The sequence below is a fragment of the Lolium rigidum genome, chromosome 3 (assembly GCF_022539505.1).
Source record: "Lolium rigidum isolate FL_2022 chromosome 3, APGP_CSIRO_Lrig_0.1, whole genome shotgun sequence".
Lineage (NCBI taxonomy): Eukaryota > Viridiplantae > Streptophyta > Magnoliopsida > Poales > Poaceae > Lolium > Lolium rigidum.
The window spans coordinates 407,030,409-407,047,652 of NC_061510.1; the positions used below are offsets into that span (position 1 = coordinate 407,030,409).

General features: G+C 44.1%; 1 protein-coding gene and 1 long non-coding RNA gene across 2 annotated transcripts; one reads left to right on the forward strand and one right to left on the reverse strand.

The window, feature by feature from the left end:
• The first annotated feature begins 288 nt into the window (after positions 1 to 288).
• LOC124701015 lies at positions 289 to 1,991 on the forward strand. The gene is made up of 2 exons (XR_007001894.1): positions 289 to 348; positions 1,397 to 1,991. It is a non-coding gene; the product is annotated as an uncharacterized LOC124701015 (long non-coding RNA).
• A 6,569-nt stretch (positions 1,992 to 8,560) lies between these two features.
• On the reverse strand, positions 8,561 to 10,357 carry LOC124701016. Its single transcript, XM_047233076.1, has 3 exons — positions 10,192 to 10,357; positions 9,178 to 9,678; positions 8,561 to 9,084 (listed from the first exon to the last, which is right to left on the reverse strand). Exons 1-3 carry the CDS (start codon positions 10,355 to 10,357, stop codon positions 8,561 to 8,563), a joined length of 1,191 nt encoding a protein of 396 aa, XP_047089032.1.
• Between the last annotated feature and the right edge of the window lie 6,887 nt (positions 10,358 to 17,244).

The window sequence follows — 17,244 nt, forward strand, 5'->3', positions numbered from 1 at the left end:
TTTAATCAATGTTCTAAAAAAGAAAATCAGAATCAGATCGGGATTGTGATACATCTCGATAGAGGATTGTGATACATCTCTCGATAGAAAACCACGAGCGCCCGTCGCCGCCACGCAGCCGCCGCCCCGCCGACGCCGCCGCCCCCAGCCGACGCCGCCGCCACGCAACCGCCGCCCCGCAGCCCCCGCCCCGCAGCCGACGCCCCGTCGACGCCGCCGCCCCGCAGCCGACGCCGCCGCCCCTCCCCCCGTCGCGAGTCGCCGCCCCGTCGGCCCATCGCGGGGACTCACGGCCCGACCTCTCCGTCGCTGCCGCGAGTCGCCGCCCGTCGGCCCGCCTGCCTTGAGGTATGAAGCACTAATAGATAAAAGATTCATCTTCTCATTTAACCTGCCAGCCTAATCCCAATGTCGCAGCAATCTTCTGATGTGCTTCCACTGAAACTCAGATGCTTCTTGTGTCGTTCATGCTATTGTAGGCAGTCCTAAAAAATAGAGAATGAAAATGTCGTTCATGCTATTTTAGTAACCGGATGTTGGTTTAGTGATTAATTGCTCTGTGGTAGGAAACAGAAAAGAATAATCGTTGTGCTGCTGTATAAAGTTATTTTGCACACCATGATGCGATCTGAATCATAGCCGTGTAGTACAAGCTGAGTTTGCGCCTTGATTAGCTGCTTAGAAGAGGATTCCCTTAGCTTTGCACATACCTGATGCTCTTGTTGCTGCTAGTAAATTTCAGTACTTTGACTCTCTTTTCATTCTTGGGTAGATCAATTGCACCGCTTGGTTACTCTTATCACACGTTTGTTGATTTCATTTTTCGTTTTCACCTCTGCGTTGGCCTTACTGAATAGTTTAGGAGCTAAACTTTCAGTCTTTCCGTTCAATTTTCACGAATGTAGCTCGTTTCAGCTGGGCAGAGCATATACGTGGGTAAACCAAGTGTGCTGGTTATCTTCGTGGTCAATTTGTGTGATCATCGTGATCATGGTTCTCTTACCGGCCTGAGAGGTTGTTGAGGTAGCTGTTTAACTTTATTCTTATGAAGAATTCTTCGATATACCGAAATCAGGCCAAGGGACATCGTACCTAACCCTGTAATACAATAGAGTTAACAGAAGAGGGCAGGTTTTGCATGCCACCGTTAATGATGCAACCGTTGTACCTTTTGTCAGCGGGCAAGTATGTTGTCTGCTTGCTTCTATTGCTTGGCTCGTGCATGTGTTGGATAATCCTTTTAAAATTCCAGGTGCCTTTCTTTTCATGGTGCATATGAAGCTCTCAATCAGCGTTTTATTGAGCTTTTGTTCACAATACCTAATAAACTCTTGTAGTTAATGAACTAGTGTATAGATCTCACAGTCTTCCCTGTGTTTCATGTTTGCTGTTGCAGAAGGGGTCTCCGAACTTACTGTTTTTTAAAAAAGAAGGGGTTTCAAGGAGCTTGAGTGGTTCACCGACATGGACCTGTTCCACCACGATCATTCGCTCGCCGCCAAGAGGGACAGAACCATGCAGAGGTCCCAAAGCTCTTCAGCTCGCCGCAGCCCGCGAGCAACGCAAACTTCTACAAGACAGTCGGTGTGCGCCAGAGCAAAAGGGCACGGGTGGAGCTGGCTAACGATGACGAGGACTACCTCATCGTCCCTGATCTTGGAGGAGATATCTGAATTAAACAGTTCTTAACTACAATATATATGTGTGACGATGTAGTAATATTCATGCATGTATGCAAAGTATATACTATCGTTTTGTTTAGTTGCCAATGCACATATGAAACTGTAATACAATTCGAGGAAATAATTCCAGAACGAAATGGGTTTCAGGCATGCGACGAGTTTGCCTGTTGCGTGTGTTCTGTTCATCGAGGCAGAACCTTAACAGTTATGTACCATCACCCGTGAGAGTTGGAAACATGTAACTATGAAGTTCAGTGTTCCAAGCTTTTACTGTGATTTTACAATCAACGTGTGAACAGTTTACATGTATGCCTACTCAGCTCATTGCTAAATTAGAGGCTCAGAATGAAAGATCACTGGTACAGGGCATGCTTGAACTAAGCCAGACGGTGTCACTGTAACCATGCACTTAAAACAGCCAAGGATTATGACACTTCTCCAGCAATGCTTCAATGGAAGAAAAAAAAAAATCAACATCCAAGATTCTAGTATTTGCCAGCCGGTGACCATCTAAGAAGACCAAGATCCAAGAGAGCGTGGAAGGGCCTCCTCTCATCACATGGCTCAACAGAAGTCTTCACCAATGGCCTGGACTCAGAAGCAGAATTACAAGAGTTCAGTAACAGCAGCATCAGCGAATATTAGTACATAATTAAAATTTTCTCGGAAAGAGGAAAGAACTGGAGGAGGTGGACAACCTTACAAGATTATCCTTCTCAAGTGCATTCAGACTCTTATTCAGATTATTGTCCATAAGCATATCCTTCTCAAATGAAAAACCAAGTTTGATCGCAGACACTGGCATCTCCACTCGGACTGGCCTCACTGCGGTGCCAGGAACGCCTGAAAGTCTCCTGAAACCCTGTTTGACCATCCATCATCTCCTGCCCAAAGCACCAGCATCTGGGGCGTGAAGATCACATTGAGCCCAGCCTCGCCGTTGGACCCAGGGTGCTGGTCTCCTGTTGCTTCAAGCACTCCCCTGAAGAAGCAAAAGCAGGGCACAATTATGAGGAGACTGCAAGATCGGTGGTTTGCAAGCGGGGGCAGCGAGCGGCGGCTGGGCCTTGGACCCTAGAATTGTCAACGAGATCGATCAGGAGCCTAACTATTCTAGCCTCGTCTTCCTCCCCCGCCGCGGATCCGCCGCTACTCCTCCCTTGCCTAGCGCCGGCGGCCGGGTCCGTACTACCATCCACACATCCACGCAGAGGATTGCCGGGGCAAAGTGATCACCGTCGTGATTTAGGGGACGAGTGGCGGCAGTGAGCGAGAACGAGATCGAGAGAGGAGGACGAGTGAGATCAGGACTGTGATTTTGTTCTACTAGTTTCTCCTACCCGATGACTATAAGATTCGTGCGACGACTTTAAGATTCATGCAGTTTAATCAGACGATTTGGCCGCTGAAAAGGACGCTCATTTTTATTACTTTTCGTAATATATATTAGAGGTTCTGGTCCTACAGATTTTGGTTCCGGACCCACACTTTTGGTTCCGTCAGTTTGGTTCCGTCAATTTACCGCCATCAGATCGAGGTCGATGGACGGTTATTAAAAATGCCAATCACTGTAAAACTTGTAAAAAAGTGAACAATAGAACAAAAATAGGCCACATTCAAAAATATTCTTGCATGGTACAAACAATGTGATATTATTTTTATCTTCTGACACAGACAAAGAACAGAGGATGCACGGTAACTACTAACCTGGCACTCGCTCTCAAGAATAAGATGAGCTAACTGAACCAAGGAATGACGATCGTTAATGAGGGAGTGTGTGAGCATAGACTAAAGCGCAAACTACTTTCTTACAGATGATACATTATTAGAATTCTACATTTATTTACTCTCGGACATAATGGTCTTATATTCTAGAAGTCTCTTTCAAAATAATTGTTAAATTCGTACAACTCCAAAACACTCTACCAATTTTGGAAGATATTTAGCCGTACTATATATGGACAAGAACTTGAATAAATGCAGTTTGATATGATAAGGGGCATACCTTTTATTTTGCAGTAAAGTGGTACTTTTGTGTTTCTCGTATTTAGAGTGAAATTTATTTTAAGAAAGGATATCCTTGAATATCCAAACCTATATTTTAAAAATAAGATTGTTCCGAAGGTAAGATAATGTAACTTTAGAATAAAAGAATTTACTTGTGATGATAATAGCAAAAAAATATGAAAATATATATCTTAATAAGCACAAACATGATAACGTTGTTAATTATGTTAGTTATCCTTCAAATATATATTTAAATATGTTGTACAACAACATACATTTAGTGACAAATCAATGAAACTAAGTAAAATTGTTTAGTATAACTCATAGAGAAGGTTCAGATTTAACTACTAGACATGAGCTCGACCCCTACATTATTTTTTCCCAATTAAATGAACCGTTGCACCATCAGCGCTATTGGCAAAAGCGAGACAGTCTTCAAGACATAAAAATTGTGTAGTTTGATTGACTTTAGAAAGAGTGAGTCATTAAGACGTTGATTATAAACATGGTGTTCTCCTAAGTTACCAACCCAGAGTTAATTCGCTATTGTGCTAGGAAACCTTGTCTATCTGAATCCCTTTAGTTTGTCCTGATACCGGAGCAGTAACATAAACCATTTTCTTAAGTGCATGTAATGTAAATGTAAGTATTCGTAACAAGCTTGAACGAAGTATTTGCCGATATAGCTTGATCGTTTGTAGAACACTATGATTTATATTTGTCAAAACAATGGTTGTGAAAGAGCATTTCGTCTCCTAAGTTGGTTTTGTGTGTTCGATAATAACACTTGTGTTTTTTTAGCCGTGTGCTAAGTTGTGTAGGGCTTACTAATTCAATAGCACAAGGCGGTTGACCCCTCAAAAAAGTGACAAGATGATTTTCATGAAGATGGCATTTCTGGAGTGGTGATAGCACTACCTGCTATGGGATCCCGTCCATCTAGAGGAGTTAACGCTGTAAAGGTAGAAGAATCACCAATGATTTATCCATTGATTGTTTGCGCGGTTGATATTTTCCATGCCAGATTATCCGCCCACGGACCCCCCTCCTCCCCCGCCGGATATTTGGAAAAATCCACCCCCTAGAAATCGGCTAATTGAGGACCCAGGGCTGGCCAATTCATGCGGCTTTTGTAGGGTTCCGTGGCAGAAAACAAAAAAAAAACTATGATAGAGTAACATAGTCAAGATCTATTCTATAAAGATGCAAAGTAACGGAGAAATTCGGTGTTCATACCCTTGAATATCGAAAAGTGTTACGTTCAAGAGGAATGTTGTCGATGAAGGTGTACGTTGACACCAACCACAAGGTCATGAAGAAGTCCAAGCGTTGAAGCACCACAAGTGTTGCGCCTCCGCAGTTCTACACACGTACTATGTAAAGATGTCTCCCGTGCTCCGGTCCAGTGAAGCAGCCGAAGAAGAAGATTTGGACCGGTGTTCCTGCAGCACGATGAAGCGCGTATGGTGGAGAAACCCCAACCCCTATGCACATTACAAACTGGAAACACAAGTGAGGGAGAGGGAGAGGGAGTCAGAACTCAATGGGATGAACGAGGAGGGGCTAGGGGCTCCTTATATAGGAGGGATGATAGGAGGGGGGCACCTTAGTCGCTGCCCCCACCCATGTGGTGCGCCGACCCCCTTCCCCTAGGGTTCGGCCAACCCCCTTATTGGGATGCCCAATGGTGGCCCAATTAGGGGTTTTCCCTTTTTATATTTTTAATATTTAATTCAATTAATTAAATAATAAAAGTATTATTAAGTCTCCAAACAATTCATTGACCCCGGAACTTATTCTGATACCTCTCTGGAACAATTCATGTATTCTCTCTTTATTCTCTAACAATACTGAATCTATCTCAAAGCGTGATATATACCCTTAAGTGTGCCACCCTACGGGTTCGGGAATGCGCAGACATGATCGAGACGACTTTCTGATAAATGACCATCAGGGTGTTCTGGAAAACCATAATGGTCCTACGCCTTCCATGAATTTATCTTTATCGATTGAACCTCGACGTTGAGTCCCAATCCCTTTGTTCAATGATAGTTTATCCGACATTTGATATTCGGTGTCAGGTATACCTAGTTCGATCTCGTTACCGACAAACATGTTCAACATGTTCGTGTGATATTGTTATATCCTCGTGACCTAGTCACATGCTTGCAAGCGTTGTTGATATAATATCACTGAGTGGTCCCATGGTATCTCTCCATCACGCTGATGTATAAATCCTGCTATTGACACGTACGCCTCAACCCATCCCATTGAAATACATGAGAAAAACCTTTATGACCACCCTGTTACGGAGCAGCGATTGATGATGTCTAAGCAGCCGCCGATGACAGTGATTAAATATGGTCACACGGTCTAAGGATCTGGTTACAATATTTCATCTTAGTATCGTAATGGTGAACTTTGTGGCTTGATCACATTACAAGACTGAAAGGACACGGATACGGCTTAGAGGGGGGCTGAATAGGCGGTTTAAAACTTTTATGAATGTGGATTAACAAATGCGGAATAAAACTAGCGTTTAATTTTTCAAGCATAAAACCTATATAACTAGGGTTCACCTATGTACACCAATAACTTATGCTAAGCAAGACAAGCAACTATGTGATAACAAGATATATAACTTCAAGCACGAAGGCTATCACAAAGTAAAGTGCATAAGTAAATAGCTCGGGTATAGGAATTACAGAGGTGACGCGGAGACGACGATGTATCCCGAAGTTCACACTCTTGAGAGTGCTACTCTTCGTTGGAGCGGTGTGGAGGACAAGTCACTCCAAACGACACGAACCCTTGCCACCAAAGGGGAAGACCTCGATCCACTATGTAACCTTAGGGTGGTCACTGAACCCGCACAAAGCTTGAGGCTATCTCCATAATTTAATTGGAGGCTCCCAATAAATCGCCACAAAGGCCTTGCCATTGAGGAATCTTCACAATTTAATTGGAGGCCCCAAGAACGTCACTAAGCCACAAAGCACAAAGCTTGAGGCAATCTCCACAACTTAATTGGAGGCCCCAAGAACACCACAAAAACCACTAAACCATCTAGGGTCCAAAGACCCAAGAAGAACAAGCTCCGGGAACAAGCTCCCGAAGAGTATATCTCACGAACTTTCACCTCCACGTATCACCGCGGAGAAGTCAAACCGATGCACCAAATTCAATGGAAAAAACACCACGAAGATGCTCAATCCATTCTCTCTCAATTTCCAGCAAAGCTACAAAAGGTATTAGGGGAATAAGAGAGGAAGAACAACTAGGAGGAGGAACACCAAATTTCTCCAAGATCTAGCTCTAGTGGATTCCCCTCACAAAGAGAGGAATTTGTTTGGTCAAGATGTAGATCTAGATCCCCTCTATATTTTCCTCAAATATGAGCAAGAATCATGGAGGGATTAGAGGAAGAGGAAGCTTCTCAAAGTCAACAACGGAGTAGAGAGAGAGTAGGAAAAGCAACCGCTCAATGGGGAAGAAAACCCCTTTTTTATATGGGAGGAAGAGCACTAACCGTTTGGAGAAAAGGGCTCCATTTTCGCACCCGGTCGGACCTTCCGGGCCTGGTCGGACCACTCTGGTCAGCCGGACCTGTCCGGTCGGCCCCAGACCCATTCCGGAGACTAACCTGAGAGCTGGGACCATTTCGCTGGACTGGGGCCGGAGTGGTCCGGCCCAGCCGGACCTTCTGGCCCATGGTTGGACCACTTCGGTTGGCAGCGCACCGCAAACCAAAAATGTCGCCATTTTCACATCAGGACTCCAAATTTAATGATCTTGGTCTCGTTGGAATCACAACGAAAAGATCTACAAGATCATTCAGGGAAACATCATAGTCCAACCACGGAGATAAGATAAAAAAGGGGAAAGTTTTAACCTATCTATAAGAGATAAACCCGTAACACGTCCAATAAGGAAATTGCAACAACTTGAGTTAGAAAACTCGGATTTAGGTGAAACCAATTTAGTTGGAAATAGGATGACAAGAGCTACCCCACAAAGAGTGAAAATAGAAATAATAAGTGGGGTAGATTTTTATATGCATTTAGAGGTGAAACCTCTCAAAATGAAGAATCGGGAAAAAACTCCAATATCGAAAACACAACAAGTATTTAATGTGAATTCTGTTTTCGATGAACTATAGATTTTCATGAGAATAAGCACAAACTCTAAAACACCAAATGGATAAGATCCAAATAACAACCAAAAAATATGATGCAAGGATTGAAAGGTTTGAACTCTCTCCGAACGATACAATCAAGTTACTCACTCGAGAGCCCCTTGAGAGTGCGGCAACTAACCTATAACCCAGTCTCCCAACTAAACCACGAGACCGGTAAGAAAGAAACCCTATAAAGATAAAATTTTAACCTTGCACATCCCACTTGAGCTCGGTGATGACGAAATTTGGCCTACATGTTACTAAATTTGGCAAAAGGTTGCATTGTAGACATTGATGCCAACTCAACAAATTTTGGCACCGATGCCATTGATGGTGACATGGCTAATTTGGCCACACCGTGGATGCTCTTATAGTTCGTCTTCTCCCAAGAATGTTTACGATGTGCAGTGGAGCAGATCGCGTGGTTAGTGGACGCTGGATGTGCCAACTTTGCCAAATTACATGCTAGTAGAAAAGCTTATGCAAACAAATCCCACACAAATCGACCAGAGCTCATGACAAGTTCCAATTCGTGCATAGCACAGCACAGCTAACTCCACGCTACACGATTAGAGAGATGAATGATGGAAGTGCAGAGTTCTCGCAACCCATCAATGTCGAATTACCACTACATGAACGAACGATAGCGAGCGAGGACCTGAGGTTCTGAGCTACGAGCTCAAGATCCCGATCTCTAGAGCTTGAGCGGCACGATCTTGACCTGGTCCAGCACGGGGCCGCAGAGCGAGACGCCGTCGGTGGCCTTGGTGTGGTAGAAGGAGCTGTAGAAGGTGACCCTGGTCCTGATCCCGGCGGCGACGAACCTGAGGCTGGTGGGCTTGAACCCGCCCTTGCCCGTGGACTCGAACGGCACCTTCTGCGTGACGTTCCCGGCGAAGGCCTGCACCAGCATGGAGCCGTGGCAGCCGTTCTTGGCGTCGCCGACGACGAATGAGAGGTTGTAGGCGCGGTTGGGGACGGTGCGGATCACCTGCGCGATGGCGCTCTCCCGCCCCGCCACCAGCTCCACCGCGTACTGCCCGGCGGGCACCGAGAAGTGGGCGGCGTCGATGTACCGCACCGCCTTGAGGGACTCGATGATCCAGCCCGGGAGCGGCGAGGTCGTGTCCTTCTGCTTCGGCGGCAGCAGTACGCCGACCGTGGAGTTCTTGAACACCTGCGGCCCGATCTCGAAGCCGTCGTTCTTGATCAGGTTGTCTGCAGCCAGGCATTACCAGTGTCAGGGATCATCTGCAAGGTGGAGCTAGAGCTAGAGCAGAGCATTTTCATGGATCTGTTCTGAGTTCTGACCTTTGGTGGGGTACGGCGTGGGGAGCTCCTTGATGGCGACAGCGTCGAGGAGCGGGCCGCACGCGGCGTCCTCCTGGAGGCCGGGGTTGCTGAAGGTGACCTGCGCGACGGGGGAGGAGGCGCGGAAGCCCCACGCCCAGGTGTCCGCCGTATCTGCGCTGTAGAGGGTGCGGACGGCGACGTCAGCAGGGGCCGAGAGCGAGGGGGACACGGCGATGCGGAGCGCCTCGTCCTGCGCGCAGGTGCGGGTGGCGGCGAAGGTGAGCGCGTAGAACGCGCCGGGGCGGACCGACACGTTCTGGGACGCCGACGCGTGGCTGCCGAGGCGGAGCGCGTGCACGCCGTGCGGCACGGCGAAGAACATGCCGCCGGGCTGCGGGCCGGCGGAGACGTACTCGACGTGGCCGACGAGCACCCACCCCGGCAGCGAGTGGCGGCCCACGATGAGGGTCTTGTTCACCTTCCTCGGCGCCGTCTCGAAGTTGCCGTTGATGAGCATACCTGGGACAACGCGCAAACATCAGAGATAAAAATAATCTTCCTTTCGCGGTGGTGTTCTTGCACTAGGGATGAACTGAAATGAAATGTCATCTAAGATTGCTGCTTGCTGCATTGTTTCTACTGCTCAAACTCTATAGATCAAACACATACAGCCAGCAGTTCGTCCTAAACTCGCTATTAAATCACAGGATATTTGCAACAATCCACAGAAGGAAAGTGCCAAATCTGAAATGTGAAACTGGATTATGCAACATTTTCCACGTCCTGAGGTGGCTTGCTACTGGTTGCAAGAATGCAGGTGCAGAAAAGGAACTCTAAAACAAAAATGGAGCTGCAAAACCAGGTCCCCGCTATCTTCTTTCTTCTTTAAGATTTAGCATCAAACTGGGAATCCTCCAAGAGTTACACCGCAGCCGCATTTGCATCGTTTGCAAGAAAGAAGAGCAGATCCAAAATAAACCAGGAAACCGAAGGTAACAACAGTGAGGCGAGATGCAAGGAGTGATATGATACCTTCACCGTCCGGAATCGGACGGGGCCGTGCAGGGGCCGGTGCAGTGGGCAGGGCAGGAGCATGGGCCGGGGCCGGAGTCGGGGCGGTGACGGCGAGCGTGGCGACGGCGGAGGAGGCGGATACGGAGAGCAGTGCCAGCAGCACGACACCCCATGGAAGCTCCATTGCTAGCTACGCAGGTTTGGGCTCTCTCTTTTGCTTTGGCTTTGGCTTGTTGCAGAGCTGCAGGGGAGGGTGCACTGGCTTTTGTGAGCGAGATAGTGGAAGAATTGCGCAGAGAACCAGCGTAGCGTCGATATTGCAAGTAGACCCCAGTGCTAAACCACGCCAAGGTTTAAGGAGTTCTCATTGTAGTCTTGTAGACTTTCCATGGAGAAGCAGGGAAAACAGGAGGAGTTTGTCGAAACCTTCAAAGGAAAGGTGAGGTTGAGAATATTAGAAAGTAGAACGGCCAGAACATAATAAACCACGACCTTAATTGACTACTCCGTTCAAGCGCAGGAATCAGAGGAATGAATGTTACTGGCCGGCACTAATGTCTCCCGCGCATTTTTTTACTAGAGTAGTTTCCCGCGCGTTGTTTGTTTCTGCCCTGTGTGTACTGTGCACACGACAGGTGCCCCCATCCTACTGCTCAACACCGTCCTTGGATTAAAATCTCCGGCGTAGTAAATGACTTAAACCCAAACGAGCCACCTGTAGAAGTAAACCACTCTACAGTCTAGAGCTACGATAAGCTGCTATTTAACAATGGAAGGTACACCCATTTGGTGTAAGTCTATAATACTACAGCAATATAAATCAGGTTTATTACGGAAATTCAATTCGGCTCCCGGGTGCGTATGCTCCCTCTACTAAAAAATTATATTTCGAAATGTCGAAAAATTTGGACAAAAAATTCTACATGTACATCTTCATAATATACGTGCGTTCGTCAAGTTTCACGAAAAACCAATATTTTGTGTGGTCTATATAAAAAAGAGAAAGTTTATCTTGTGAAAAGCATTATTTTTAGCACTGAATTTTGTCTTTTTTACACACGTCACATGATAAGTCGATTTTTTATGAAACGACTTTGTGAGCACGTAGCACGTGAAGATGTACGTGCGAACTTTTAGTTTCAATTTTTTTAAAATTTAAAATGTATGTAAGATGCATTTCGAAATATAGAGAGCATATGGACCCATGTTCCAAAACACCGCTCCCGTTTATTATTGTTTCAACAACACACAATTGAACAATATCTCAAACAATAGTTATTAAAAACAAATAGATAGATAAATAAATGGTCCTGGATGCGAAGAATAGTTCAAATCTCACATTACACATGCATAATGTGAAATGAGTAAAAAAGAAGACAAGCGGCTATAAATCAGCCACCGATGTGCAACAAGATCATGATGGAGCTGGATACTATGTGTGAAGAAATGCTCGGTGCGACCAGGGTTCTTGTTAGGTTTCTCACGGTTGCCCACATTGCCAAACTCGAAGGAAGGTGCACAACCCTCCAATTATCGATGATCGTATTGTGTAGAATCACACAAGCAGTCATGATAATAGGCGGATCCAGCCGTCCCTAAGCCCGGGCTCTCGCCTAACCTTCCGGCTGGCGGCGCAGCCTATTTTGATGAAAATTTGGCCGGGCTTACACTGCGACCTAGCTTACGAGACACCCAAAGCCTCTATGCCTTTTTGAGATGCTTCTTGATATTTTAGAAAGTTTTCTTGCATTTTGTTTGCTTGTAGGAGTGATGATGTTCTTCAAAAATGTTGACCATGGTGGATTAGTCATGGCCATTGACGGTGTCGTCGAGGATTATATCCCAAACTGAAGCATGCAAGGATGAGGAATTGATACGTCTCCGACGTATCGATAATTTCTTATGTTCCATGCTACATTATTGATGATATCTACATGTTTTATACACATTATATGTCGTATTTATGCATTTTCCGGCACTAACATATTAACAAGATGCCGAAGAGCCGTTCTGCTGTTTTCTCGTTGTTTTTGGTTTCGTAAATCCTAGTAACGAAATATTCTCGGAATTGGACGAAATCAACGCCCAGGGTCCTACTTTGCCACGAAGCTTTCAGAAGACCAAAGGAGAGTCGAAGTGGGGCCACGAGGTGGCCAGACACCAGGGCGGCGCGGCCCAGGCCCTGGCCGCGCCGGCCTGTGGTCTGGGCCCCTCGTGCCGCCTCTTTACCTGCCCTTCCGCCTACAAATAGCCTCCGTCGCGAAACCCCCGGCACCGAGAGCCACGATACGGAAAACCTCATCGAGGCGCCGCCGCCGCCAATCCCATCTCGGGGATTCGGAGATCGCCTCCGGCACCCTGCCGGAGAGGGGATTCATCTCCCGGGGACTCTTCACCGCCATGGTCGCCTCCGGAGTGATGAGTGAGTAGTTCACCCTCGGACTATGGGTCCATAGCGAGTAGCTAGATGGTTGTCTTCTCCTCATTGTGCTTCATTGTTGGATCTTGTGAGCTGCCTAACATGATCAAGATCATCTATCTATAATTCTATATGTTGTGTTTGTCGGGATCCGATGGATAGAGAATACTATGTTATGTTAATTATCTATCTATTACCTATGTGTTGTTTATGATCTTGCATGCTCTCCGTTATTAGTAGAGGCTCTGGTCAAGTTTTTACTCTTAACTCCAAGAGGGAGTATTTATGCTCGATAGTGGGTTCATGCCTCCATTAAATCTGGGACAAGTGACGTAAAGTTCTAAGGTTGTGGATGTGCTGTTGCCACTAGGGATAAAACATTGATGCTATGTCCGAGGATGTAGTTATTGATTACATTACGCACCATACTTAATGCAATTGTCTCGTTGTTTTGCAACTTAATACCGGAAGGGGTTCGGATGATAACCTCGAAGGTGGACTTTTTAGGCATAGATGCATGCTGGATAGCGGTCTATGTACTTTGTCGTAATGCCCAATTAAATCTCACTATATTTATCATATCATGTATGTGCATTGTTATGCCCTCTCTATTCGTCAATTGCCCGACTGTAATTTGTTCACCCAACATGCTTTTATCTTATGGGAGAGACACCTCTAGTGAACTGTGGACCCCGGTCCTATTCTTTACATCCGAAATACAATCTCATCGTAATACTTGTTCTTTATTGTTCTCTCGCAAACAATCATCTTCCACACAATACGGTTAATCCTTTGTTACAGACAAGCCGGTGAGATTGACAACCTCATCTGCTTCGTTGGGGCAAAGTACTTTGGTTGTGTTGTGCAGGTTCCACGTTGGCGCCGGAATCCCCGGTGTTGCGCCGCATTACATTCCGCCACCTTCAACCTTCAACGTGCTTCTTGGCTCCTCCTGGTTCGATAAACCTTGGTTTCTTTCTGAGGGAAAACTTACTGCTGTGCACATCACACCTTCCTCTTGGGGTTCCCAACGGACGTGTCATCTACGCGCATCGAGACTGTTTTCTGGCGCCGTTGCCGGGGAGATCAAGACACGCTGCAAGGGGAGCCTCCACTTCCCAATCTCTTTACTTTGTTTTTGTCTTGCTTTATTTTATTTACTACTTTGTTTGCTGCATTATATCAAAACACAAAAAAATTAGTTGCTAGCTTTACTTTATTTACTGTCTTGCATTCTATATCAAAAACATAAAAAAATTAGTTACTTATATTTGCTTTACTTATTTCAACATGTTTCCTTTTAATTTTACCGTAAAAGACATACCGGTAGGACGTGGGTCTATAGTTGGGAGAAATAATATAGAAGAATTTTTCAATCATGTTAGTACCGTTGAAGATTTTGAAGATAGACACTTGGTAGAACTTGCTCCTACTTATGAAATTGCTGCTGCTGCTTTAGTTCGCATGTTGGAAACTAAATTTGTTAATCTCAATCCTATAATCCAACACATGTTTCTTACACTCGGTGATATGGAAGAAGGGAAAAAAGAAAGATTTCGTTTTAGAAACCCTTCTTAGAGAATTTGGTAGTATAGCAAGAGAGGCTAGAAAGGTTTTTATTAAATATAAGATGCTTGGTTCTTATACCAATTTTGTTAGTATCCTTGAAAAGATGGACATGGAGAGAGTAAGGTACACTAATAATATTAATGATGGTGGGGAGATCAAAGCACCAATACCATGTAAGCTCCTAGTGATGAATGAAGCGTTAGAAAATAACTATGCTTGCCTTGTTCCTGAAAATTTATTTGATGAGAGTAGCAAGCCCAAGACTAATGAAAAGGGAGCCGCTGAAACTTATGTATCCAATATACTATGCATGGTTGAGAAAACTCCAAATCCCGCTGAAGAATCATCATCTCTTGCTAATACTTGATTCACACTTTCTGCGCCTAGCTGAAAGGCGTTAAAGAAAAGCGCTTATGGGAGACAACCCATTGTTTTTACTACAGTACTTTGTTTTATATTTGAGTCTTGGAAGTTGTTTACTACTGTAGCAACCTCTCCTTATCTTAGTTTTATGTTTTGTTGTGCCAAGTAAAGTCTTTGATAGTAAGGTTCATACTAGATTTGGATTACTGCGCAGAAACAGATTTCTTTGCTGTCACGAATCCGGGCCTAATTCTCTGTAGGTAACTCAGAAAATTATACCAATTTACGTGAGTGATCCTCAGATATGTACGCAACTTTCATTCAATTTGGGCATTTTCATTTGAGAAAGTCTGGTGCCTCAATAAAATCCATCTTTACGGACTGTTCTGTTTTGACAGATTCTGCCTTTTATTTCGCATTGCCTCTTTTGCTATGTTGGATGAATATCTTTGATTCATTAATGTCCAGTAGCTTTATGCAATGTCCAGAAGTGTTAAGAATGATTGTGTCACCTCTGAACATGTTAATTTTTATTGTCCACTAACCCTCTAATGAGTTGTTTCGAGTTTGGTGCGGAGGAAGTTTTCAAGGATCAAGAGAGGAGTATGATACAATATGATCAAGGAGAGTGAAAGCTCTAAGCTTGGGGATGCCCCGGTGGTTCACCCCTGTATATATTAAGAAGACTCAAGCGTCTAAGCTTGGGGATGCCCAAGGCATCCCCTTCTTCATCGACAACATTATCAGGTTCCTCCCCTGAAACTATATTTTTATTCAGTCACATCTTATGTACTTTGCTTGGAGCGTCTGTTTGTTTTTGTTTTTGTTTTTGTTCGAATAAAATGGATCCTAGCATTCATTGTGTGGGAGAGAGACACGCTCCGCAGTTGCATATGGACAAATATGTCCTTTGGCTTTACTCATAGTATTCATGGCGAAGGTTGAATCTTATTCGTTAAATTGTTATATTGTTGGAATTGGGAAATGCTACATGTAGTAATTCTAAAATGTCTTGAATAATTTGATACTTGGCAATTTTCGTGCTCATGTTTAAGCTCTTGCATCATATACTTTGCACCCATTAATGAAGAAACACATAGAGCTTGCTAATTTGGTTTGCATATTTGGTCTCTCTAAAGTCTAGATAATATCTAGTATTGAGTTTTGAACAACAAGGAAGACGGTGTAGAGTCTTATAATGTTTATAATATGTCTTTTATGTGAGTTTTGTTGCACCGTTCATCCTTGTGTTTGTTTCAAATAGCCTTGCTAGCCTAAACCTTGTATCGAGAGGGAATACTTCTCATGCATCCAAAATCCTTGAGCCAACCACTATGCCATTTGTGTCCACCATACCTACCTACTACATGGTATTTCTCCGCCATTCCAAAGTAAATTGCTTGAGTGCTACCTTTAACATTCCATCATTCGCCTTTACAATATATAGCTCATGGGACAAATAGCTTAAAAACTATTGTGGTATTGAATATGTACTTATGCACTTTATCTCTTATTAAGTTGCTTGTTGTGCGATAACCATGTTTCTGGGACGCCATCAACTATTCTTTGTTGAATATCATGTGAGTTGCTATGCATGTCCGTCTTGTCCGAAGTAAGAGAGATCTACCACCTTAATGGTTGGAGCATACATATTGTTAGAGAAGAACATTGGGCCGCTAACTAAAGCCATGAATCATGGTGGAAGTTTCAGTTTTGGACATATATCCTCAATCTCATATGAGAACATTAATTGTTGCCACATGCTTATGCATTAAAGAGGAGTCCATTATCTCGTTGTCCATGTTGTCCCGGTATGGATGTCTAAGTTGAGAATAATCAAAAGCGAGAAATCCAAAATGCGAGCTTTCTCCTTAGACCTTTGTACAGGTGGCATGGAGGTACACCATTGTGACACTTGGTTAAAACATGTGTATTGTGATGATCCGGTAGTCCAAGCTAATTAGGACAAGGTGCGGGCACTATTAGTATACTATGCATGAGGCTTTCAACTTGTAAGATATAATTTACATAACTCATATGCTTTATTACTACCGTTGACAAAATTGTTTCATGTTTTCAAAATAAAAGCTCTAGCACAAATATAGCAATCGATGCTTTCCTCTTTGAAGGACCATTCTTTTTACTTTTATGTTGAGTCAGTTCACCTATTTCTCTCCACCTCAAGAAGCAAACACTTGTGTGAACTGTGCATTGATTCCTACATACTTGCATATTGCACTTATTATATTACTCTATGTTGACAATTATCCATGAGATATACATGTTACAAGTTGAAAGCAACCGCTGAAACTTAATCTTCCTTTGTGCTGCTTCAATACCTTTACTTTGATTTATTGCTTTATGAGTTAATTCTTATGCAAGACTTATTGATGCTTGTCTTGAAGTACTATTCATGAAAAGTCTTTGCTTTATGATTCAGTTGTTTACTCATGTCATTACCATTGTTTTGATCGCTGCATTCATTACATATAATTACAATAGTATGATCAAGGTTATGATGGCATGTCACTTCAGAAATTATCTTTATTATCGTTTACCTGCTCGGGACGAGCAGAACTAAGCTTGGGGATGCTGATACGTCTCCGACGTATCGATAATTTCTTATGTTCCATGCTACATTATTGATGATATCTACATGTTTTATACACATTATATGTCGTATTTATGCATTTTCCAGCACTAACATATTAACAAGATGC